At 42.5% G+C, this 26,541-nt stretch overlaps 2 protein-coding genes across 2 annotated transcripts in view; both read right to left on the minus strand.

The window, feature by feature from the left end:
- The window catches only part of LOC122465788 (serine-rich adhesin for platelets-like), a 54,819-nt gene extending 46,572 nt beyond the window's left edge, over window positions 1-8,247 (minus strand). The window contains exon 1 of the mRNA XM_043546384.1: window positions 7,419-8,247. Within this exon, the coding sequence (XP_043402319.1) occupies window positions 7,419-8,247 (829 nt within the window). The remainder of the gene's footprint in view (window positions 1-7,418) is intronic.
- Window positions 8,248-19,032: 10,785 nt separating this feature from the next.
- UMODL1 (uromodulin like 1) overlaps window positions 19,033-26,541 on the minus strand; it is a 65,182-nt gene continuing 57,673 nt past the window's right edge. The window contains exons 20-22 of the mRNA XM_037889709.2: window positions 24,091-24,175; window positions 22,653-22,854; window positions 19,033-21,737 (exon numbers count right to left, since the gene is read on the minus strand). Coding sequence (XP_037745637.2) covers window positions 22,673-22,854; window positions 24,091-24,175 — 267 coding nt within the window. The 3' untranslated portion in view covers window positions 19,033-21,737; window positions 22,653-22,672. The remainder of the gene's footprint in view (window positions 21,738-22,652; window positions 22,855-24,090; window positions 24,176-26,541) is intronic.

Here is a 26,541-nt window from a genome sequence, read left to right on the forward strand (position 1 = left end):
AGACAACAGTAATACTCCATGCAAAATTGTAGGTGAGCATTTGCGTACACCTTTTTGCACCCACACCAAGGCTTCTAGCTCCTGAAAACTGGGCCATTGACAGATATCTTGTGGACTATTGTTTTGTGGCAAAGGAACCTTATTGGAGAACTACTTTTGTGTAACAACCTTCTGAAAGTCATATTAGAAAGTAGCAAATAACGCCAGATACGAAGACTTAAACTGAAACCAAAGAGGTGGGCAGGAAAGGTTCTAACATCACCTTTCTTTGGAGGAAACAACGCAGTAATTTAGACAGGAAAACAGTTGTGCTATGTATGTTTGCTTTTTATTTTGGCTCTGGTGGGCACCATTCTCACTGCTGATGCCACACGCTGTATTTATTGTATCCTCTAGCCAATTACAAACTCAGCAGGTGTTTGCCCTAAAGATATCATTGTTTGTGCCTGCAACATGCTGCCTCAGACGTGAAAAATGCCCCTTTCCGCAACATGATTTTGATCTGCTCACTGAGAGATTTCCTTCTTTGCTTATTTTTACTCCTTATAGCCCTTGCATCAACATGAAAGGGGGCTAGGTATGGCATTGCTCTGAGTGCACGTGTATAAAAAGGTAAGTCCCGGTGAGGAAGAAAGAGATGACCGCTGTGCTTTCAGAACCTGAATGAATAACAACGACTGGGAATCAATAACTCCAGCCTAGAATAGACCACACTTTCCAATGACACCCAGAACTGAAAAAAAAAGAAATTTTGGCTTATGGAAGGTCTCAGTCCACTTCCCTTCAGCCCGTCTTCCATGTCACAAAATCATCCCTGTCATTGGCACCATTACTGGAAGACACATGAGAAACACCTACGACTACATGGGAATAGAGACTGAACTAAGCTCTTACCCACAGAGCTATTCCCTCCTACTTGATTCAGGCATACCTGCAGGACAGTTGTGAGCTTGCACTGCCACCATACATGCTGCGCTTGTTCTGCAGACAATGGATTTGATGCGCCAGGGCCATCAAGCTGGCACTTTGCACAGACAACTTGAATATCTCTGGGAAATGATTTACTGGAAGTCTGTCCTCCTCCAGGCTCTTAAATGGGCCTCATTCCTGATCTGTGTGCCTCCTGCGTTTCAGGTTTCTTGTTCCACGACGTGATGTGGGTCAGCCAAAAAGGGGAACAACAAACGATTATTTAAATTCCTCTGTCTCGAGATCATTTAATTGAAATCCATTTTTTCTACACCCGTTATTTCAGGCACACTCTTGGCAGCTTCCTGAGACGGGGTTGCAGCACTTTGTGACATGTTGAAGGGGCTATAGTATAACACACACACACACACACACACCTGCTTTTTGGCTATAGCAGGCTTCAAGCTAGAGGTGACATGGCACAGCTTACGCGGCATACAGCAGCCAAAAAAATTGGTATGAGACAGGCTTCAACTTTAACAGAACACACGGCATTTGCTACAAAATGCTGCATTCATTTCTGTTTCAAAGCCCTATCCTGCTAACCATTACACATGCAAATAGTGCTATTGATGGCAGTGAAGCAAGAGTTTCTTGAGTGAGTTAAGGCTACATGGCTGAGTCTTTATTTGGCATCTAACGTCTTGAGGATAATAAAAATGACTCCGCAGCAGCAGTAGGCTCAGGAGAGGGGTTATATGGTCTGTGATACATACACACTGTGGTATATGACATTTTCATAAGATAATGGCCAGAATTGTGAAACTGGCTTTCAGTTTATCTATCTATTGCACTATGGTATGCCAGTAAAAAAAATATGTGTGTAACTAGTATTTAGAGTTACAACAGTCATTATAATTTCAGATAATGAAAAGACAAAGGAACCTATTCTGGGTTGGTCAGCCAGAATGAGAATTAAAGGTAGCCCTAGATAGGGGACTAACTATCAGTTGTGTGAGAATGTGCCTTTCTCATCGCGAAAAGAAAGGGGAAACCATAGAGGAAGCTGAGTATTTATCGGCTGGAAGATGCAGCAATCAGTTGCAAATATCACATTATGATGACAGCTGTCAATCTAAGGGGCCGGGCCCACAAAGACATGCTGGGAGAAAAGTTCCTACAAGAGGGCAAACCTGCCCTGGGAAGAATTAAGAAGGACTAGGCAGTTACAAAGGAAGATACTCCTGGGAAAGGGCTGTTTCTGTGTTTTGCATACAACCATTATATCACACATTGAACACAGCCCGTGATTAGTTTCTAGAGTGTTCATCCGCAAACCCCTTTGACCACTAAATCAGCACATTTAGAATATACATTTGTGATAGGGAAGAATATGATAAAAGTTATGCAGCAATAAATGTGCTCCAAGAGCTGCCAGAATGAGAAGTTAAACATTCAAATCTCTCAAAGAGAATCATTTCCCCCCAGTTACCTAAATAAGTAATAGTAAAATTGTCAGCACTGAGAGCACTGTATTTTATTTACCATTAGAGAACAGGGTATACCTTAGTGTATTTAGCATGTATGGTTTGAATATATTTTTATCAAGCAATATGACACTTTGACTAGAGGTACTGTATTTTTAGTATCAATCAGGTGTAGGCACAATCCTGAGACCTGAGTCAATATAAACTATACAAGAACTCTCAGCGTTTTCCTGTCATTAAAATGATTTTGCAGAAGCCACTGGAATAGAATTTGGTTGGCAGATCCACAAAACTGCTGCTGTAGCTGATGGCATCAGGCCCTCCAGCTTTTACCTTACAGTCACAGCTTTTGCCTTGCTGCCAAAGGTGAAGGGTTTTTTATGTCACACATGTTCTATTTTGCAAAACGGAAAGTCCGGTTAACTAAACCCCAAATTCCAATTCAAACAAGCATTTCTATAGGGTCTGTTAAGTAGGCTCAATAGAAAATGTCTGTTTATTGTTTTGCTTTCAAGCAAACACTATTAAATACACAATTAAATCTCTCAGCTACAAGCATAAGAAGGCCACTCATATATAATGCACAGCAACGATTCTCTTAAGGCTGGCATTAGAAGAAATACAAGATTCTTCTAGCCACATGTACAAATAGAAAATTTCGAGCGACAGTGCTACCTTCATTCTTTGAAAATGCCAGGTGTTTAATGTACATAACAAAAGGAAGCATTGTTTGCCGTTGGTATTTCAGATCAAAGTCCTCTGGAGCATAAGAGATTAATCATTCCCACGGTGGGGCTGGAGTTTAAGCATGCTGGATTGATTGAGGAACCCATGCCGCCAATAACATCATAAGATGCCGGCACATTCATAGAATCATAGAAATGTAGGACGGGAAGGGAAATTGAGAAGTCATCAAGTGCAGCCCCCTGGGCGGTGGCAGGACCACGTAAACCTAGACCATCCCTGACAGGTGTTTGTCCAACTTGTTCTTAAAAATCGCCGGTGATGGGGATTCCACAGTCTCCCTTGGCAATTTATTCCAGAGCTTAAGTACCCTTGTAGTTAGAAGGTTTTGCCTAGTATCTATCCTAAGTCTCCCTTGCAGCAGATTAAGCCCATTACTCCTTGTCCTACCTTCAGAGAACAATTGGTCACCATCTTTTTATAGCAGCCTTTAACATATTTGAAAACTATTATGACAGGTTTCAGAGTAACAGCCGTGTTAGTCTGTATTCGCAAAAAGAAAAGGAGTACTTGTGGCACCTTAGAGACTAACCAATTTATTTGAGCATAAGCTTTCGTGAGCTACAGCTCACTTCATCGGATGCATACTGTGGAAAGTGTAGAAGATCTTTTTATATACACACAAAGCATGAAAAAATACCTCCTCCCACCCCACTCTCCTGCTGGTAATAGCTTATCTAAAGTGACCACTCTCCTTACAATGTGTATGATAATCAAGGTGGGCCATTTCCAGCACAAATCCAGGGTTTAACAAGAACGTCTGAGGGGGAGGGGGGTAGGAAAAAACAAGGGGAAATAGGTTACCTTGCATAATGACTTAGCCACTCCCAGTCTCTATTCAAGCCTAAGTTAATTGTATCAAATTTGCAAATGAATTCCAATTCAACAGTTTCTCGCTGGAGTCTGGATTTGAAGTTTTTTTGTTGTAATATCACAACTTTCATGTCTGTAATCGCGTGACCAGAGAGATTGAAGTGTTCTCCGACTGGTTTATGAATGTTATAATTCTTGACATCTGATTTGTGTCCATTTATTCTTTTACGTAGAGACTGTCCAGTTTGGCCAATGTACATGGCAGAGGGGCATTGCTGGCACATGATGGCATATATCACATTGGTGGATGTGCAGGTGAACGAGCCTCTGATAGTGTGGCTGATGTTATTAGGCCCTGTGATGGTGTCCCCTGAATAGATATGTGGGCACAGTTGGCAACGGGCTTTGTTGCAAGGATAGGTTCCTGGGTTAGTGGTTCTGTTGTGTGGTATGTGGTTGCTGGTGAGTATTTGCTTCAGGTTGGGGGGCTGTCTGTAGGCAAGGACTGGCCTGTCTCCCAAGATTTGTGAGAGTGTTGGGTCATCCTTCAGGATAGGTTGTAGATCCTTAATAATGCGTTGGAGGGGTTTTAGTTGGGGGCTGAAGGTGACAGCTAGTGGCGTTCTGTTATTTTCTTTGTTAGGCCTGTCCTGTAGTAGGTGACTTCTGGGAACTCTTCTGGCTCTATCAATCTGTTTCTTCATTTCCGCAGGTGGGTATTCTAGTTGTAAGAATGCTTGATAGAGATCTTGTAGGTGTTTGTCTCTGTCTGAGGGGTTGGAGCAAATGCGGTTGTATTGCAGAGCTTGGCTGTAGACGATGGATCATGTGGTGTGGTCAGGGTGAAAGCTGGAGGCATGTAGGTAGGAATAGCGGTCAGTAGGTTTCCGATATAGGGTGGTGTTTATGTGACCATCGTTTATTAGCACTGTAGTGTCCAGGAAGTGGATCTCTTGTGTGGACTGGACCAGGCTGAGGTTGATGGTGGGATGGAAATTGTTGAAATCATGGTGGAATTCCTCAAGGGCTTCATTTCCATGGGTCCAGATGATGAAGATGTCATCAATATAGCGCAAGTAGAGTAGGGGTGTTAGGGGACGAGAGCCGAGGAAGCGTTGTTCTAAGTCAGCCATAAAAATGTTGGCATACTGTGGGGCCATGCGGGTACCCATAGCAGTGCCGCTGATCTGAAGGTATACATTGTCCCCAAATGTAAAATAGTTATGGGTAAGGACAAAGTCACAAAGTTCAGCCACCAGGTTAGCCGTGACATTATCGGGGATAGTGTTCTTGACGGCTTGTAGTCCATCTTTGTGTGGAATGTTGGTGTAGAGGGCTTCTACATCCATAGTGGCCAGGATGGTGTTATCAGGAAGATCACCAATGGATTGTAGTTTCCTCAGGAAGTCAGTGATATTATTATGCTGGTGAGTATTTGCTTCAGGTTGGGGGGCTTTGTGTGAGAAAGTGGGTTTGTGTGGGGGGGTGTGGGGGGCGGTGAGAAAACCTGGATTTGTGCTGGAAATGGCCCAACTTGATTATCATACACATTGTAAGGAGAGTGATCACTTTAGATAAGCTATTACCAGCAGGAGAGTGGGGTGGGAGGAGGTATTTTTTCATGCTTTGTGTGTATACAAAAAGATCTTCTACACTTTCCACAGTATGCATCCGATGAAGTGAGCTGTAGCTCATGAAAGCTTATGCTCAAATAAATTGGTTAGTCTCTAAGGTGCCACAAGTACTCCTTTTCTTTTTGCGAAAACTATTATGAGGTTCCCCCCATTCTTCTTTTTCCAAGACTAAACATGCCCAGGTTTTTTTCAACCTTTCCTGATAGTTCAGGTTTTCTGAAGCTTTTATTATTTTTGTTGCTCTCCACTGCACTCTCTCCAATTTGTCACATTTTTCCTAAAGAGTAATGCCCAGAACTGGACACTGTACTCCTGCTGAGCCATCACCAGTGCCAAGTAGAGCAGGACAATTACCTCCGTTTTCTTACATACAACAGTACTGTTAATATACCCTAGAATTTTATCCTTTTTCACTACTGCATCACATTGTTGACTCATATTCAATTTATGATCCATCATATTCCCCAGATCCTTTTCAGCAGTACCACCTAATCAGTTATTCCCCATTTTGTAGTTGTGCGTCTGATTTTTCCTTCCTACAGTGAAGTATTTTGGACTAATCTCTATTTCCTTTCACCTTGTTCAGTTCAGACCAATTCTCTAATTTGTCAAGGTTGTTTTGAATTCTAATCCTGTCCTCCAAAGTGCTTGCAACTCCTCTGAGTTTGGTGTCATCTGCCAATTTTATAAGCATGCTCTGCACTTCATTGTCTAAGTCATTAATGAAAATTTTGAACGTTACCAGACCGAGGACTGACTCCTGTGGGACCTCACTACCTAAGCCCTCCCAGTTTGACAGCTAGCCACTGACACCTAATCTTTGAGTACAGTCTGTCAACCAGCTGTGCACTCACCTTCTAGTAGTTTCATCTATACCACATTTCCCTAATTTGCTTATGAGAATGTCACATGAAACTGTATCAAAAGCCTTACTAAAATCAAGATATAACATGCCTACTGCTTTCTCCCATCCTCTAGGACAGGGGTTCTCAATCTTTTCCTTTCTGAGGTTCTGGCCAGAGGCAAAACCCTTTCACCTGTAAAGGGTTAAGAAGCTAAGATAACCTCGCTCGCACCTGACCAAAATGACCAATGAGAAGACAAGATACTTTCAAAGCTGGAGGGGGGGAAAAAAAGGGTCTATCTGTCTGTGTGATGCTTTTGCCAGGAACAGATCAGGAATGCAGCCTTACAACTGTTAGTAAGTAATCTAGCTAGAAATGTGTTAGATTTCCTTTTGTTTAATGGCGGGTAAAATAATCTGTGCTGGATGGAATGTTTATTCCTGTTTTTGTGTCTTTTTGTAACTTAAGGTTTTGCCTAGAGGGATTCTCTATGTTTTGAATCTGATTACCCTGTAAGGTATTTATCATCCTGATTTTACAGAGGTGATTCTTTTACCTTTTCTTTAATTAAAATTCTTCTTTTAAGAATCTGATTGATTTTTCATTGTTCTTAAGATCCAAGGGTTTGAGTCTGTGTTCACCTGTACAAATTGGTGAGGATATTTATCAAGCCTTCCCCAGGAAAGGGGGTGAAGGGCTTGGGGGGATATTTTGGGGGAAGACGTCTCCAAGTGGGATCTTTCCCTGTTCTTTGTTTAACACGCTTGGTGGTGGCAGCAGAGGGTTCAAGGATGAGGCAAAGTTTGTACCTTGAGGAAGTTTTTAACCTAAGCTGGTAAGAATAAGTTTAGGGGGTCTTTCATGCAGGTCCCCACATCTGTACCCTAGAGTTCAGAGTGGGGAAGGAACCTTGACAGTGATATTAAAGGGGATCAAAACTTTCAGCGCTGCAGAAGAAGCAGTGATGCATTCATCGGAACACTCACACCAAAATGTCTCCAGTGGCGTTTCTTTGAACATGATTCTGAGGGACCTGGCTGATGAAATGTCAATGAGCTCTTCTAACAATTTTGATGGAACATCGGAGGGAAGTTTAGCTTCAATGTTCTCACTGAAGGGTTTTGTAGTCCACATGGGTGTAGCAGTTTGTTCTGTTGTGAATTTGGGAAAATAAGCCTTAAATTTGTTAAGCAGACCAGACAGATGCGCTCCTAGCTGAGGTTTAATTACGTCCAAATCAATGTTTCGTTCCTGAATGAAAGAATGTAAGAGCTCAAACATATCAGTAGTGCCCCCACAGACACGAACTTTCCAGAGTTGTAGTTTTCTTTTGAATGTCTCAATTCTTTCACGCTGGGCAATAAAATTAGTGTTCCCAGCTTGCATAGTTTTATTCAATTTATTCATTTCACTGAATATGTTTGCGAGGTAACCCAGTTTTGCCAGCCACACATCATCTTTCAGCACTTTGGCAAATTCAGTTTTCTTTTCAACTAAGAAATTACATAACTCTTCCTTGAGATTAAATGTATGGGCAAGCATTCTGCCTTGAGACAGGCATCTCACCTCTGTAAGCATGAGCAATGAATGGTGCTCTGCACCCACTTCCTCACAAAGTGCAGCAAAACACCTGGAGTTTGTTGCTCTGGATTTAATAAAATTAACAAGCGTTACCGCAGTATTCAGAACACTGTGAAGATCTGGTTCAATATCTTTTGCAGCAAGTGCTTCTCCGTGTAAAAAGCAGTGTGTCCAAATAGCGGGAGGTGCAATGGCTTTTATTTTTTGCACAACACCAGAATGCTTTCCGGTCATTGCTGCGGCTCCATGAGTGGAGACCCCAATGCAATTAGTCCAGCTGATTTCTGCTGAAATCGTAAAATCATCTAACAGTTTGAAAATGTCATCTGACTTTGTTGTTGTCTTGAGCTCTTTACAAAACAAAAAGTCTTCCTTTATTTCCTTATTCCACACAGACCGAACATAGGCAAGTAAATGGGATATTTTTGAAATGTCTGTGTATTCACCTAGCTATATAGCAAAATCATTGTCATGCAGCCAATCAATACACTGAGAAACTATGTCTTCTGACATAGAAATGATCTGTCGTTTGACAGTGTCATTTGATGTCAGTATTTTTGTCAGTACCCTGGCCTTCTTTCCAAACGCTTCCTTTGTTATTTCAATAACACATGGCATTATCAAAATCTCAGCAATCATATGTGATTTTTTTGTTTTAGCAATTTTCTGTGCCACTGTGTAGGATGACCTTTAAAATGTTTTATCTGCAGTAGTTGTGGGTTTCATTACTGCTTTAGTGCCAAGCAGTTTCTTGGCCTTTTGCTTAAAAAATGAACAGTGCTTATCCTTATAGATGTCATGTTTTGTAATTAAATGCCTCGGTAATTTGGAGGGTTTCAAACATTCATTGGACAATACTTGTGCACAAATTACACACTGCAGTTGAGATATATCTCCACTTCGAGAACAAATAAAACCAAAATTCAACTAGCTATCTTCGTATTTCCTAAATTTTGTGAGGTTAATAGCAGCTTTGTTTCTTACTTTTTTTACTTTGATGTTCTTCAGCCATTATGGTGGTTGAATTTGTTGAAGGAAGTTTGCAATCATCACTCTGTGGATTTTGTTGTTTTGAAGCTGATTGTCTAATAAAAAAAATTATCCATATCTGGTATTTATTGTTTACACTTACAATTTTTTTTCCTGTGCTGTGGAACTTGTCCTGCTCCTGTTGAAATACAATCAGTAAAGGGAGCTAGCTAACTTTTAAGTCTGGTGTCAGACTCATTGGGCCAAGGGCAGAAACGAAGGAGTGAGCCCTCACAGGCAAAGTCTCTGGGGGCAGAGCCAGAGCTGGGCCAAAAGGCCTTAAGGCTCACCTAAAGGCTGGGTGACCCCAACCCCAGAGGCTGACATGGGAGTCTGAGCCCCCACCTTCCACACAGGAAGCCAGGGCTTGAACTTCAGCCCCACAGGGGGGCGGGACTTCAGCCCACAGGGCACAGGGCTTCAGCCCCTGGCTAGCTTCAGCACTGTCACTGGGTCTCATAGATTCAGCCCTGGCTCTCAGCATTAGCCCTGCAGGGGGACACAGCCTCTGGGTTTCAGCCATAGCTCCCAGCTTCAGCCCGTAGCACCGTGGATTCAGCCCCGCGGCAGCATCAGGGCTTAGGGCTTCAGCTCTCGGCTCCTGGCATCAGTCCAGCAGCGGCACCAGGGCTTGGGGCTTCAGCCCTATAGCTCCCAGCAACTGCCCTGCAGCAGCACCAGGCACAGGGCTTCAGACTCGCAGATCCCAGCTGCTGCCCGGCCACGGCACTGGGGTTTCAGCCCTGCAGCTCAGAGCTTCAGCACCTCCATGGCACTGGCACTCAGTGCTTCAGCCCATGGCTCCCCATAGCTGCCCCATGGCGGCACCAGGGCTCGGGATTTAGTAAGGGGCTCAGGGTTGCAACCCTGCAGCTCCTGGCTGCTGCCCCACCATGGCACCAGGGCTCAGGGCTTCAGCTCTGTGGCTATTGCCCAAAGGGGGACGTTGACGTTCCAGACTTCAGCCACGGGCCCCTGTGGACCTCCTGAAGGGGCTTGTGCCCCCCCGCCAGGGGGCCACGGATCCCTGGTTGAGATCTGCTGCTCTAGGACCAGACCAACAACCCTGTCAAAGAAGGAAATTAGATTGGCTTGGCATGATTTGTTCTTGACAAATCTATTCTGGCTGTTCCTTATCATCCTATTATCTTCTAGGTGCTTACATATTGATTGTTTAATAATTAGTTCCAGTATCTTTCCAGGTATCAAAGTTAGGCTGACTGGCGTATAATTCTCCAGGTCCTCTTTGTTCCCCTTTTTAAAAACTGATACTATGTTTGCCCTTCTCCAGTCCTCTGGAACCTCACCTGTTCTCTAGGAGTTCTCAAAAATAATTGCTAACGGTTCTGAAATTGCTTCAACTAGTTGCTTAAGTATATTAGGATTAGGGCTATCAATTAATCGCAGTTAACTCACACGATTAACTCAAAAAAATTAATCATGGTTAAAAAAATTAATCACGATTAATTGCAGTTTTAATTGCACTGTTAAACAATAGAATACCAATTGAAATTTATTAAATATTTTGGATGTTTTTCTACATTTTGAAATATATTGATTTTAATTACAACACAGAAGACAAAGTGCACAGTGCTCACTTTAGATCAGGGGTGAGCAAAGGTTTTGGCCTGAGGGCTAAATCGGTATGGAAATTGTATGGTGGGCCAAGAATGCTCACAAAATTGGGAGTTGAGGTGTGGGAGGGGGTGAGGGCTCCAGCTGGGAGTGCGGGCTCTGGGGTGGGGCCAGAAATGAGTTTAGGGTGCAGGAGGGTGGTCCAGGCTGGGACCGAGGGGTTTGGAGGGCGGGAGGGGGATCAGAGCTGGGGCAGAGGGTTGGGGCATGGGAGGAGGTCAGGGGTGAAGGCTCTGGGCGGTGTTTACCTCAAGCAGCGGAGACACGGCCAGGCGGCTCTGCATGCTGCCCTGTCTGCCCCTGCAACTCCCATTGGCCGTATTTCCCGGCCAGTGGGAGCTGTGGGAGCAGCACTTGGGGCAGGAGCAGCCTACGGCGCCCCCTGGCTTCACCTATGGGTAGGAGCCGGAGGGGGGACATGCCGCTGCTTCTGGGAGCCATGCGGAGTGGGACAAGCCCCGGACCCCACTCCCCGGCTGGAGCTCGTGGGCTGGATTAAAACATCTGGAGGGCCAGATGCTGCCCCCAGGCCATAGTTTGCCCACCCCTGCTTTAGATTATTATTTTTGATTACAAATATTTGCACTGTAAAAATGATAAACTAAAGAAATAGTATTTTTCAATTTTCCTTATACAACTACTGTAGTGCAATCTCTTTATCATGAAAGTACAACTTACAAATGTAGATATTTTTTTGTTACATAACTCAAAAACAAAAAAATGTAAAACTTTAGAGCCTACAATTCCACCCAGTCCTACTTTTTGTTCAACCAATTGCTAAGACAAACAAGTTTGTTTACATTTACAAGGGATAATGCTGCCTGCTTCTTATTTACAATATCACCTGAAAGGGAGAACAGGCATTCACATGGCACTTTTGTAGCCGGCATTGCAAGGTATTTACATGCCAGATATGCTAAACGTTCATATGCCCCTTCATGCTTCGGCCACCATTCCGGAGGACATGCTTCCATGCTGATGATGTTCGTTAAAAAAAAAAGTGTGTTGATTAAATGTGTGACTGAATTCCTTGGGGTAGAATTGTATGTCTCCTGCTCTGTTTTACCCGCATTCTGTCATATATTTCATGTTATGGCAGTCTGAGCTGATGACCCAGCACATGTTCATTTTAAGAACACTTTCACTGCAGATTTGACAAAACTCAAAGAAGGTACCAATGTGAGATTTCTAAAGACAGCTACAGCACTCGACCCAAGGTTTAAGAATCTGAAGTGCCGTCTAAAATCTGAGAGGGACGAGGTGTGGAGCATGCTTTCAGAAGTCTTAAAAGAGCAACACTCCAATGCAGAAACTATAGAACCCGAACCACCAAAATAGAAAATCAACCTTCTGCTGGTGGCATCTGACTCAGACACTGAAAATGGACGTGTGTCAGTCTGCACTGCTTTGGATCATTATTGAGCAGAACCTGTCATCAGCATGGACGCATGTCCTCTGGAATGGTGGTTGAAGCATGAAGGGACATATGAATCTTTAGCACATCTGGCACATAAATATCTTGCAATGCTGGCTACAACAGTGCCATGCGAATGCCTCTTGTCACTTTCAGGTGACATTTTAAACAAGAATCAGGAAGCATTAGCTCCAGCAAATGTAAACAAACTTGTTTATCTGAGCAGTTGGCTGAACAAGAAGTAGGTCTGAGTGGACTTGTAGGCTCTAAAGTTTTACATTGCATTCAAAAATAAAACAGTTATTTTTGTACATAATTCTACATTTGTAAGTTCAGCTTTCATGATAAAGAGGTTGCACTGCAGTACTTGTATTAGGTGAGTTGAAAAATGCTATTTATTTTGTTTTTTACAGTGTAAATATTTGTAATAAAAAATAATATAAAGTGACCACTGTGCACTTTGCATTCTGTGTTGTAATTGAAATCAATATATTTGAAAATGTAGAAAACATCCAAAAATATTTAAATAAATGGTATTATATTATTGTTTAACAGCTTAATCACAATTAATTTTTTTAATCACTTGACAGCTCTAATTAGGATCAGTTTCATCAGGCTCCGCCAACTTGAATACATCTAACTTATCTAAATATTCTTTAACTTGTTCTCTCTATATTGTGGCTTGTTCTTTCCCCCTTGTTGTTAATATTAATTGTATTGAGTATCTGGTCACCATTAACTATTTTAGTGAAGTCTGAAGCAAAATAGTCATTAAACACCTGAGTCATATTGATGTCATCAGGTATTGGCTCTCTTTCCCTGCCAAGTAGAGGGCCTACACTTTCCTTAGTCTTTCTCTTACTCCTAATGTATTTAAAGAATCTCTTATTACCTTTTACGTGCCTTGCTACGCATAACTCCTTTTTTGCCTTAGCCTTTCTGATTTTGTACTTATATGCTTGTGTTATTCATTGTATTCCTCCTTAGCAATTTGTCCATTCTCCTGGGTATTGTTAATATGTCACAAAGAATAGTTTTACACCCCACACATACACTTAGAGAAATAGGGAGGGGGTTTCTGGTAAAGCCCTACCTAAAGTTGGGAAGTGCTCTCAAAAGTCACTGCCGTTGATATGGGGCCATATTCTCTGGTACATTGGGACAGCTTTGTGCTGATCTCTGTGCACAGCTTCCCTCAAGCCAATTAATTGGTCTGGTAGAGTATTCTCTCTGCTTAGACTATTTCCAAATATGAATTAAGAGTAGTTCCCAGAATTACACTTGCCACTTAGTTCCCCTGCCAATTTTCATGGGTTCCCCACATTTTCCTGTTTTTCCCAATGTGTTTTTTTTCTTCCATTCTGTTATACAAAAGACCCATGCTGCCAGGGGAAATGGTGAAACTGTGTGTATACACAGGGCTGCCAAATGCACCAAGTAAACAATCTCAGAATTAGAAAATTCATTTTACTTCTCATCTCCTCCAATTCTGATACTCTTAAGTGTTACTTGTAGCGAGAGTAGGCAAAAAGATCATCAAACAGAAGTGATTTTTAAATTGATGCTGTCCCTTGACGGATCAGATTGAGAGGGATAATGAATGAGAGGTTATTTTTCTCTGTAAATTAATAAAGCCTTACTCAGTAAGTAGGAGAAAGGTGAAAACCATTCTGCTGGTAAATGTTCACCACTGCATCTCTGGCACAATATAGACAGGGCTGGTAGAGCCTTGTTGATGCCCTATGCAAAAGTTCAATAGACTGTGGGGAAATGCACGGAACTTGAACCTGGGTACGCAGGGTTCTGGGTGGGCAGCACTTCCACACCACCACAGGGCAGCCTTGGTCAGTGCACCATATATCCTGTGAGATCAGTCACTGTGGGAAGTGCCACCCACAGCAGAGATGACTGGCAGCTCCTCTCACCACTTCCAAGTGACCCAGACCTACCATTTAAGTCTGGAGGGAGCACAAGCAGATTGTCTCCGATCTCCAACCTGCTGCTGAGACAGACCGTGCCTCATCTCTGGTTTCTGTTTCCTTGCTTGTTCCTGGGTATTGGCTCAAGCTTGACCCTTGGCTCCAGTTCCTGGCAATTGACCAGGGCTAGACCCATGGCTCTGGCCCCAGCTATTGACTCCAGTTTGATCTTCTCCCGCCCAACCGTCTATGTCTCTAACCTCTGCACCTGACCACTCATGCTCTGGTCCCTGACAGCATTGGAAAGATTCAGATTCTGACAGCATCCCTGCCTACAATACCTATGTTATTTCCAGAAGTGATAAACTTCATGGCCATGGAAATATTTTATCTAGAAGAGGAGCACTTCTTTGGAGAAAAACAAAGAGGACAGGGTGATCTACTAAAAGTACTCACACTGCTACTTTTCTCCATAATATATCAGGTTATGTTGCATCACTTCAGTTCAGGGCTTCCCGATGTGCAGTTCCTTATCACACCCAGAGGATTTCTTCACCCACCACGATTATTTTTAAAAACCCACTTACCAGGCAGTGCCATCTAATTACCTTACGTGCCTCAATACTTATGTCGGCTTCATCACTACAGTTGCTGAACATCAGATGATAAGAAGAAAGTAATGTGGGTATTACAAGTACCAGGGATTTATCACTGTCTCTAGAACATTTACATTTCCCATCTCCATTTTTTCCTTATCCATCTCCAAATGTTCTACCTACTTCCCACCCCTTTTTCCTTCCATTAGCACAGCTGGCAGCCTGCAGAGCATTGGTCATGAGAAGTATTTTTATTAACTGTATAAAACTTTTTCTGTCTCTGTTTCTCCTTTTCTTTGGTTTTGAAAACCTTTCAGAGTGAAGTTCATGTTCATGAAAGGTGCTGGACTGACAGCTCTGCTACTGTAGCTCCTCTGCGCACTCTACAGATGTCCATCTATTGAACAGGCAGGCACAGTTTAAGCTTCCCCACATTACCCTTCCCATGTACCTGAGAAGCCACCAATCTAAGAGGGTAGGTCAGTCTCCATTCCTGTCTAATTCATTGCCTTTCTGCTGAGACTTCTAGTAAGGGAGCCAGAAGGTGCTTTCCGAGATAGGTTGATCTGTTCACTAGGCACCTGAACCTGAAAGGTTCTAATTACGTTCCACTCCCACTGACTCCATAGGAGTTTAAGGTGCTTAGCACCTGATAGGATCAGGCCTTAGGAACTAGAGTGACACCACTAACTCATTTCACAGTGGAGCTGATTGAATAATGAAGAACAGATTTACAAATATGTGTGAATAAATGAGCCAACATTTTGTCCTGCTGCTATTTGTGGGTTCACATCATTCGTTACTTGCATATATTCAGATGATTGCTTGTTTCAAATCCCAAAGTTTTCAGGAATTTTAGCACAAATTATTAGTTTGAAAATTCATACTACAAGTGTATTATTGGCTCCTTGTCATTCATTATCCTCCTGTTTTAAAGATTCAGTCATCCAATCAGGGCACAGAAATAATGCCATGTGACTTTTACCATCACTAGAAGTTATGACTGAGAAGGCATTTACGTGAAAAGCACCCAGATTTCTGACACACTCAGCTTTCTGTTGGATGGGCAAGGAACTAAAGGGTGCATCAGATGGGAAAGCCCTGATGTTTTCAATAGACTGGCCACTTTGCACAACACGGCAACCTGATAACTCCTGATATGAACACATATGACAGCCAGAGGGAAGGGAGTTGGAAGTTGGCCACGGAGACCTACTGAGAGCATGAGCACAGAGAGGAGGAATGAGGAGGTCCTGTTGGGATCATGACAAAAGAGGAAGTAGAAGAAGAGTGTCTATAAAGGAGAAGGGTTGGAAAGTGCTGTTCCTCTTCAATGAGTGTGCGATTTGGTTTTATGCCTGAGTACAGCCCTCACAGACAGATCCCCTGCATAATACAATTGTCTGTACGACCAAACCAACTATTAGGTGGCTCTTTTACTCTAAGCTTGTGACGAGAATGTATTTTGCATCCTTTGTTTAATGTTTGAAGATCAATTACAGTAAAACTTTTTGGATCTCTCTACTTTGTTTTCCTTCCCAGCAAAGAAGGGAATTTTCCAGACAGACATTTAAAAAAACAGCTCAAATCCCATATTTTCATTGACAGGTCTGTTTTTTATTATTTCAACTATTCTCTGTGCCCACAAGGTTGGCAATAACTTCTTGTCCTTAGAATACACTATTAATGTGCATATGCAAAATGGCACACTGATTGTACATCAAAACTTGCTATGTCCATCATTTCCAATAAAAATGGACTATTTAGAGATACATACAGCTGACTCAAATATTTTCCTAGGACAGAATTGAAGATGTCAAATCAAAACTCCCCAGTGTTATTTCTATATGGGTTTCCACCATAGTTCTAATAGGCCTCATAGAATGCCCTACTAACAGAAAAAAAAGGTGGACAAAATCCAAACTGCATCAAAGAGGCAGCTAGCAGCTCTGCTTTTTGGCAGGAGCTGTTCTTGAGCAGAAACTGATATTAGTTCTGACTTGTATGGCAGTGAAGTGGATAATTGACCATAGGGGTCTAAGATGAGACCATCAATTTCACTGCATCTTCTTACCTGGGTAACACCTGGATTGAAGTTGACAAAGACAAAAGGGCAGTGCAGGAACCTACTGTAACACCCTACTTAATTTCCCAACCAAAAAGTCGTATGTGCCATAGCACAAGAGGGAGATTGAAGAAGAAGAATGCATTGACAAGAGATCAAATACTAACAATTAAAATTTAGTGAAGATTAAAAAGTGTTGTGCAAAGAGACAGTAGAAGTCATGACCTCCCAGCAGTGCAGGGGATGCAGTTGGGCCCCATTGTTGTGCAGGAATGGAAAGGAGGTGGGAGGGTCCTTATGCCTTTCCCTGCCCTTGGACACTCAGGGCCTGATCCAGTGACACCAAAGCAGAGTGACACTGATTTCAATAGTCTTTGGATGAGCCTTTTACAGAGCAGCAGGGAAAACTATCTGGCCCTACAGCTTTTTCAGCGGGTGTATTAAAATAATTACACATAGATGAGAGAAACCCAGTGATGACTTGATAGGAGATGGACTGATGGACAAGGAGCTGCCCATGTCTCTATCATATCCAGTCTACTAATGAAGAAGAATAGGGCAAAGTGAACCCCTTTAGCTGGTTGAAAAGAATCTATAAAAAAGCCTGCAGAGACTTTTGAGGCTTCTCGCCTTGCAAATCTCAGCATGGATGATTTTGGGAACTTGCTGTAACTTCTGCCTCAAAAACTCCGCCTGCCCTCAAGACTCAGTCGGTTGGCAAGAGAGTGGAGGAAGATGAGACATATTTCCACTCTGCCATACCATTGGTTGATCCACACATTCAGCGAAGCACCTACTGCCAGACCACAGTGCAAGGGCATTATTGAATCTGCTTGTCAGTAGACAATCCACTTATGACTCACTTGATCCAACCTGGCAGAGTGGATGCATGGGGCTTTACAGGGATGTCCTGAGGCACATTAGTTCTACAAAGGGTGATATGTGGGGTCTCTACAGAGAGTCAGTTTCCCACTCGTTGTTATAATCATTGCAAAATTTATGTAGGGTAATATTTAAGGAGTTATAGATCTATACTGAATATCACATTCTCAAAACCTTTAGAACAGAGGCAGGTAATGAGGAGGTACAGGCAGAGGGTAACAGACACTTATCTCGCTGTCTGGTCAGTGTGTGTATTGTCCACTTCACAATGGGGGTCTATTTGACTACTGAGCCACAAGCTAATCAAGACTGTGAAATCTACAAGAGATGGTAAAATCCACAGGAAGGAGCAATCAGCAGGAGGGTGTCCAGTTTATGAACAAAGATCAAAGGATTGTTTTGATATACCTGGGGTAAGCAAAAGAGACACCCAGGATCCTTTACCTAGGATACAAGTGGGCAAAATGTTTCATCTCATGTAGGAGGATCACAGCCGAGCCCGGCTGTGAAGACTTTGGGTGAGCTTTGCCCTATAAGACATGAAAGTGCCTAGTTAAATAAGTCTAGGTTCTAGAATACATGTTATGACTTTATTTTATATGTAACCATTTGTTTCCAATACTTATACTTGCTACTGCTTGAATCTCTATTCTTTGTTAAATACACTTACATACATCCATAGTGAATTGAAGTATAAGTGCTGTGTGGTAAGCAGAGCAGTGATTGAGGTGAAACTAGTAAGCTGGGCTGTACTGCTTCTCTGGGAGCAGAACATCTGTGAATCCTGTGAATGTCCAGTGGACCTGGAGCTGGACACTCAAGAGAGAAGCTAAGAAGGTTCAAGGTTGGAGCGTGCCTGTTGCTACCTATAAAGAGAGAGCGGCGCCTGCAGAGGCCTAGTGGGGAGGGCTTGCGTTGCCCGTGGCTGGTGGCATTGGGAAACTGACCCCTGGCAGTCATAGACAAGCCTTCCTCACACTCAGGGCAGGTGGTAATGAAGTGCCTCACAACCCTGGGTACCCCCAGGATGCGTCACAACTCTACCTCACTGTCTTTGGCTCTGTGAAAATCCTAACACATAAAACAGAGGTTTTGTGCCTCTCTCATATAGTATTGAAGATATACCCCCTTCAGAAGTCTGGGCATGTAATAATTTGCAATTGCAATACATATTTGCATTATATCACAAGTCACATATTTTGGCTTGATACTCATTAAACTGATGTTTGAGCAGCTGTTCAGAAACTGTCAGGAAGAAGATGGTTCAATAAAAAGATATTACCTCACCCACCCTGTGTCCCTGATACCCTGGGACCTACACGACTGCAGGTACACTGCACACAACTTACATTGCCACATTCACTCAACACACTGCTTCAGGACATTCTGAAAGTCTTAATTTGTGACCAAGTCATTACATTAAAAAAAACCAGAAATAAGCTTAGACCTTGCATTTATTAAGTCACCAAAACAGGCTACATAATATCTGATTTGTGTCTGTTCACAACAATAGTTTCCATTCAGCATGCTAAATATCAAATGCAAGTTATCCCATTTCATTAAAAACTGTGGGCTAGATCCTCCGCAGCTGTAAATCAGCATAGCTCCACGGAAGTCAAAAGCTGAAGCTCTGGCCCTGAAATTTGAGAGCAGTTTAGGATGCGAATACTACAAACTTTAAAAAATATGTATATTAAAATAGTTTCCTCTTTCACTATGTGCCCAAGGCAAATACAGTGTGATGCTCAGAGCAAATTTACTAAGAATAAAGAAACTTCTATAAGATGAAAAGTTAGTGGTACGTTCATCAAACTAAGATTGCAAAACATTGCATCTTCACTGCCCCATCATCAGCCAAGGCAGTGTTTTTAACTAGGATCTAACTTGCTGTTGAAACTGATACACAGATGACAATTCAGTAATTGAATTACTGTAGGTGCTACAGTATGTGCTAACTATATATGCGAAACAATCTGTTCCACCTTGCATTTTGCTGTGAGGCTGGGAGTTCCTTTCCAGACCTGAGGAACAGCTCAGTGTGGCTCGAAAGCATGTCTCTCTCACCAACAGACAGAGGTCCACTTAAAGATATTACCTCAACCACCTTGTCTCTCTTCAATTCACTCATGATTTATGGAATGATGGTACAAAGGAGATTTGCATGCTTTGTAAGACATCTTGGGTCAAAAGCAGAGATAATTTACTTTAAGTGATCCTTAGATTTTAGAGCCAGAATGGGAGCATTATGATCATCTAGTCTGGCATCTGGCATAACACAGGTCATAGAACCTCACCCTGTAATCTCTGCATGGAGCAAACATTGGATTCAGAATTCATTGGATTCATTGTGACTATGTCCACCATAATCGATCAAAGCAAACGTGTGACACAGGTACCGTTAACTAAAATCACTCCACAAGTAACATTTCTTAAACAATCTAAATGCAAAGTTACCATCATTATTAGTTACAAGTTATTATGCTGCATCTCTCTCCATGTTGTGGAAACCTCTGTAAGGTCAGGGACTGAGGCCGTTGAGGGAAGATCATGTCACGATGGCTCCTGAAGAAGCCACTTGCCATGGAGAAGGGATTGGACTAAAGCATTTGAGAGACATATTGTACCTCTGCACAAATGCCCTAGCCTTCTACAGGTGACCCAAGATCCCGCTCATTTCCCCACTATTCTTAGGTCTCCTGGGGTTTGGAAGGCCAAGGTGTTTGCCAGCACTTTGCAGGGAAATCATCATGCTTTCCACAAGATGGGTAGCAGGAACCTGCAACTTGAAACTTGATGATTACTACACGCTGGCTAGCATACATATATATGATGTTGATAATACTACCCACCATCTATATTTCAAGCATTTAAGTACACATATTATTAAGAATGAACATAGCAGTTATATATCCCAAACAGGCTTGTACCTAATCCTGTTCCCTTATGCTAAGGATTCCATAACACTTTACATTAGCTGCAGTAAGCTTTGGCTAACTAGATAGGAAAACTGTCAGTATCAGGACATATATTGTTTCCTCATAGCAACAAACCTATTCGTCCTAATACAGATTTATGAGATGTCCTCATGCCCCTTAGTACCTGGAATGCATGTACCCGGAACAAAGGTAAGAGTGAATCATAACCTGGAATGCATGGGTTCAGAAAGAAAAAAAACAGAGGCATACACCAGGGTATCAGAAACAAGCAAGGTTAATTGAATCCAGTTTCAGGTGATGTACATAGTATCTTTTACTGGTAAACAAGTAGAGTACACCTTCTGTGTAAGGTGAATGCACAGGACTGCTCTTCAGAGCCTGATATCTTATAGAATCTTTTTCCTGTATGACATTAATAACCTGACTTACTTTGGCTATTTGGTCTCTTGAGTATATTTCATAACAAACCAAAATGTGGTCAAGCAATTGATTATACAGTTTATCAAACTCATCACATTTCTTGGCCCAGTGCTTATTTTTCCTTACACGGGGATGATCTAAGCCTTTCTTTTTTAAGTTTCCTTCTCCACCTTAGAAAATAGGGGGTTTCAGTGCAGCAGGAAAGAAATCAACCCAATGCAGGAAAGCATGAGATAACAACAACGGAAGAAAATACAGTGATCAAAATGTTTAAAAGGATATTTCTTAATTGACCATGAAAACAAAAATGGAGGAGCTGAACTGCAAGTGGCTGAGAGAGATTTTTAAGCAGGAGAATCTTGGGCATAGCTGGAACTGGAACAACTGAGCTGGGAGAGAAAAGGAGAAGTTCTATTCATAAATATTTTGAAGAGAGAAAATAGTGGTACACTTGCTGTAAAATGGGAATAAGAGGAGAGCTATGCTGTTTCTTGGCCTTGGGTCCCAGTTTATCCAGCTGAGAACTGAACTGCTGCCTCATACAATGGAGTACCCAATCAAATATTCTGCAATTGTACTACATGTAGAAGATCACAGCCACTTAAAATGCAGCTCTACCATATAGTTTTTGTGTTGTAATTAGACTGCTCTGGTGAGTAACAGACAGCAAAAAAGAGATCAGGAGGAATATAGTCATATTTTGTAGAGATTGTTAACTTTGGGGATTCAGTGTTGCAACAGATCATGACCACCGACATGAGAGATAGTGGGAGCAAAATGATGTGCGAAGAAAAACCGTTGCTATCTGTGTGTTGAGACGAGTTCCAGCTAGAAGACAAGAACAGAGAAATCATGCTGGAGAGGTGGGACCAGTAGTCTTCAGAAAAAGTTAATATATGAGTGGCAAAGAACGGTTTAGTTGTCTTAGCTTCCAGAAGGAAGCTATTAGACAGTGTACGGCTGAGAGTATACTAGGCTGTTTATATATACATATTATGAGTCTGAATCACATTTACACCAAGGCCTTGTTACACTTGCCAGAGGCCTTGGTGTAAACGAGAATCAAGCCCTATAATTGATGGAGCTCAGCAACAGAATATGGCACACAGAGAATCTCAGGCCACGTCCCCTTTCCTGCCTAGGGTGACCAGATATCCCAATTTTATAGGGGTAGTCTCAATATTCGTGCCTTTGTCTTATATAGGTGCCTATCACCCCCCACCCCCGTCCTGATTTTTCACACTGTCACCCTGTTTCCTCCCCCCAAGCCTGCACCTTAATCCAATCACAGGGAGGCAACCAAAGGACCCTACTCCCCAGCTGGAGCACCAAAGCGGGGCAAGCCCCAGACCCTGCTTCCCAGCTGGAGCTCGAGGGCCGGATTAAAATGTCTGGAGGGCTGGATGTGGCCCCCGGACCGTAGTTTGCCCACCCCTGTGCTATGAGGCCATGTAAGAAGATAAGGGGAAGCAACACACCTGTCCCCAGTACGGCGATATAGGACCTACTTGGATCATGACTCTGGTGCAGGAAGGAAACACAGGAGCTGCATGCTCCATACTCCCCTTGATCCACAGTTGCAAGGGGATGGGAAGTTTCCTATTGGCTATATAATTACTGTCCACATCACTAAACTAAAAAATGCTTCAAGTTATTGAAGACAAATTTGTAAGCATTTCACAGTTTCCATTTTAGGAAGGGCTGGGCGGTTTAAAACTTGATTGATCACGGTTTAGTACTTACATGTGATAAATTGGAAATATTTAATCATAGAACACTTGGTAGTTAAAGTTGTCGGACTTGATTTTGAAGTTGTATCTCCCCGTCTTTCGTTGGTATTGGAAAACCAAAAGGGCCGCCGCTCCCAGCACAAAAACAAACACAGCAATGACGATAAGGATGATGAACCCTACTCCTAGCACAGGTGCCTTCTCACTTTTGGCATCTAGAGAAAGAACAAGGGAAAGGTTTGAATCCCTGGAATCTGTTCATTCATTAAGAAGCCAACTGAGTGTTACAATCTTGCATGCAATTTAGGATGCATCAAGTAGCCCAACGCAGTGGTAAGAGCACGGGACTCTGATACATTGATTCGGTCCTCTTGGAAGGGTTATTCTCCTGGCAATGTCTGTGAGTTAAAGCAAATCCTGACTTTAGATACCTGTGCAGAACCACTACTGACTGTGATAGGATAAATGTACTCAAATTGGTATGGAGGATGTGGCTCTAGGCATTTTCTGTTAAAATAATAATAGCGATATATACATTTCTGAGCTACTGCCCTAGCTTCAGCATAACCCTGCAGGCAGAATGTTCTTTGATTTTAGTCCTGTCGTTCATATGCAGTAATTAAGCATATTTGTAAAATTAATATGTTTACGTCATGTGAGATACAATTCATATTACTGGGGGGCAAGTACCAGTTAATGCCATGACGGGCAATAACTGCATTTAAAAAGAACATTCAGCGTCATGTTCAGATGGGGTGTAGAGTAGTGAGCAAGGTCTAGCTTGTACACCAACTCCTCCCTGCTCCCCCCCCCCCCGGCACTCAGTCTCCATTTGATTGACTTTTGGCCACCCCACCCATTTCTAAGGGGTCTAATTAGCCAAGGAACCAGAAGAGGTGTAAATTAGACTGATCTCCACCCTAGTTTACACCTTATTCCAGTTCTTCAATATGTAAATTGTGCCAACTTGTCCTCCTTTACAGCATCAATAAAGTGGGTGGAAGGGAGCATAACAGACCTAACTTATATCACCTTACATAGCACATCTCTGAATTTGGCCCTCAGAGCCTAACATATTGTGCTCTAGAAGGAATCTAGTAGAAGCACTGTACAAAAGCTGATTGCAGTATAAGACTTGAGCAGACTCAGAACATTGCCGTTCAAATGCCCATTACTCTGCGCAATTAATTCCACCTCCTCACTAGCACAAAGAGTTGCACAGAACATGCCCCCACCCCCACCAGTGTATGACCATTGCTGCATCGCAACAAGCAGAGACTGGCCCATAAGATACCAGTAATTGCTACCCAGCTTCAACTGACCATCCCATTTCTCAGCCAAGGGGGTTTATGCCGTACAAGGAAGGTTTTCAAGTTCACCCATCAGTAAAACAGAATCTGTTAAATAATTAGCTTGGGTAACTTTTTTGTAGCCATCTACTCATTACTCACCAGTGGCTCTGCACAGAGGCCCCCAGGATGATCTGTGTGTGGCAATAATTTCACCACTTTTCAGGGATCGAATATCTCGGCAGCTCTGTAACAATTACAAGACCCTGATCATTTATAATATAAACATATGTAATATATATGAAGTCTTGTAATGACTCTTCTAAAGAACGAGGAATTTTTGCTGATTTAGTGAAGGCAGTACCCAGGACCAGAGCTTTTTTTTATTTCCCAAAGCTAACCTTTGGTACATTATAACAAACCGAAAAAGATCAGGGAACAGTACCGGGAAAAAGTATCCGCTTATCAGAACACTGAAAAGAAACCTCTGTGAACAGACCCTTGGGACAAAGCTAGTTGTGTTGAGTCTATTTAAAAAAAAAAAGGCTACAGGAGAATGTCTACCAAAATTTTCTTTAAGCAATACAGTGTGTGTACTACTAAGTTTTCTCCAACACTCTTAGGGCATGTAAGAAGGATCTGCAAAATAAGCCAAAGCACACTACATGGCCTTCAGCATCCTTTCTTAACAGCATTCCTCATTATATTATTATTAACGAGTATTATTATTACTATTATTATGAATCATAATAATTTGTATTGTGTTGCCACCTGAAGGCCTCAGTCAGGATCAGTGCTCCATTGTGTTTACATGTAATAAGACGATCCCTCTCCTGAAAAGTTTACAGTCTAGTTTGAAGCAAGATGCAACCTGTGAACTTAATAAACAAAAAGGAAGAAATGGACAGTAGGGGTAAGTAAGGGCTTGTTTACATGGGACAGTTTTACCAGCTATACTGGTATAACTAGACCACTATAGTTATACTGGCATAACTCTACTTGTTGGTATGCTTATTCCAGTATAACAGTGGCTTTCTCCTGCCTACCTTGAAACCTTTCCAAAGCCACATAAATGAAACAAACAAACACCAAAAAGCCACTCTTGTTCTAGAATTAGAGTATCCACATGGGTTGTTGTACAGGAATAACTATATCAGTTTAAGTTCACATCTTAGCAACAGGTATAACTTTCCTGTGTAGACAAGCCCTAAAATAAGAACATGTGGTTACCTAGGTAGCTATTGTGCAATTTCATGGTTCCAAATCATTGTAATATTTTTTGTTCCAATTTGTTATTGTGCTGCTGGCTGTGCCTGATGTTACTGTCCTGACTTTGTCCTACTACATTTTTCTCCCAAACTACTCTTTTCTGTTCCACATTTAAGAGAGCCAAGACTCATCTACCAAAAAACTGGGGAGCGACAAGGACAGATGAAAGAACAGGTGAGTTCCAATCTTTTGGGCAATAATCCAGGCCTCAGATCAGCTCTGAAGCGAGCAAATGTTTCTGGAGGCAGAAGGTAGGTCAAGTATGAGGCTATAGTGAGCCTTCACTTTCATGCTTCCCTAACTCGTGCTCTCACTTAAGTCACGTTGTATTAGATGACGCCTTGCTATCCAGCCCGCATAAGGAGCAGCACTGGAATAGGGCAGGGACCAAACCTGGACTTAGAGTCACAGTTGAATCCTTGCTTTTCCCTTGCTCCATGGGGTGCTTACCCTTTTCCTGTCATAGCTCTATTCCCCTGGGTGCCAGCTGACGCATGGTGGGGGAAGAGACCGGGCTTCACCTGCTCCCCGCCCACCTGCTTGTGGTAGCTGCTCTTCCTCGCTGCACAGGGCCTGGAGATGTGGAGCCCCACAGAGGAGAAAGAAGGCTCCTTATTCCCCTCACTCCCGTGGAGGGACATGCAGCCAGGCTGACAAATAATCCCACAATAAAGCAGACTGGAGCGCAGGACTGGGTCTCCAATAGTAGACCAATTTCCCAGTGGCTCTTTGTGACCCTTCATCCACCCTCACTCTGGCATTCCGAGTGGTTCCCAGTGCCCTAGGCACTCTCTGGGCATCCCCAGTGGTTTTCAAGTGCCTGTCACATCACTGTTCTACTTTCTTGAGGGCTTCACTCCTCCAACAACTCCTCTGGTTTCCCAAAAGTTCCTCTCACTGGATTTGCCGGATGTGTTCTAGTGCCTTCTGTGCTTATCATTTTAATTTAAATCCAATAAAAATATACTAAACTCACTACATTTTCATAGGGGATACATTTTGCTTGGGATAAGGGATGATACAGTTTTCCTCTTTAAATTAATAAAGTTTCTAAATCCTACAAGAAAGATGTAAAAGAGGTCCAAGTGATTAATTGCTGTATCGTGCTAGACATTAATTTAGAATCAGCTACAAACTGGGGCCTAATTTTGATCTCACTTGCAAACCAGGAGCAACTCCAGTGAAGTCAATGAAATTACATCAGCATAAAACCAGTGTAAATGAGATCAGAATATGGTCCTCAATTAACATACTCTCTACCCCAATCTATATAATTAAAGATGTTAAAATCAGATCTATCACTATTCCTTGTAGCTTCTACTAGACCCTTGCTCAGCGCATTGA

This window comes from Chelonia mydas, chromosome 1, assembly GCF_015237465.2.
Source record: "Chelonia mydas isolate rCheMyd1 chromosome 1, rCheMyd1.pri.v2, whole genome shotgun sequence".
Taxonomy (NCBI): Eukaryota; Metazoa; Chordata; order Testudines; family Cheloniidae; genus Chelonia; species Chelonia mydas.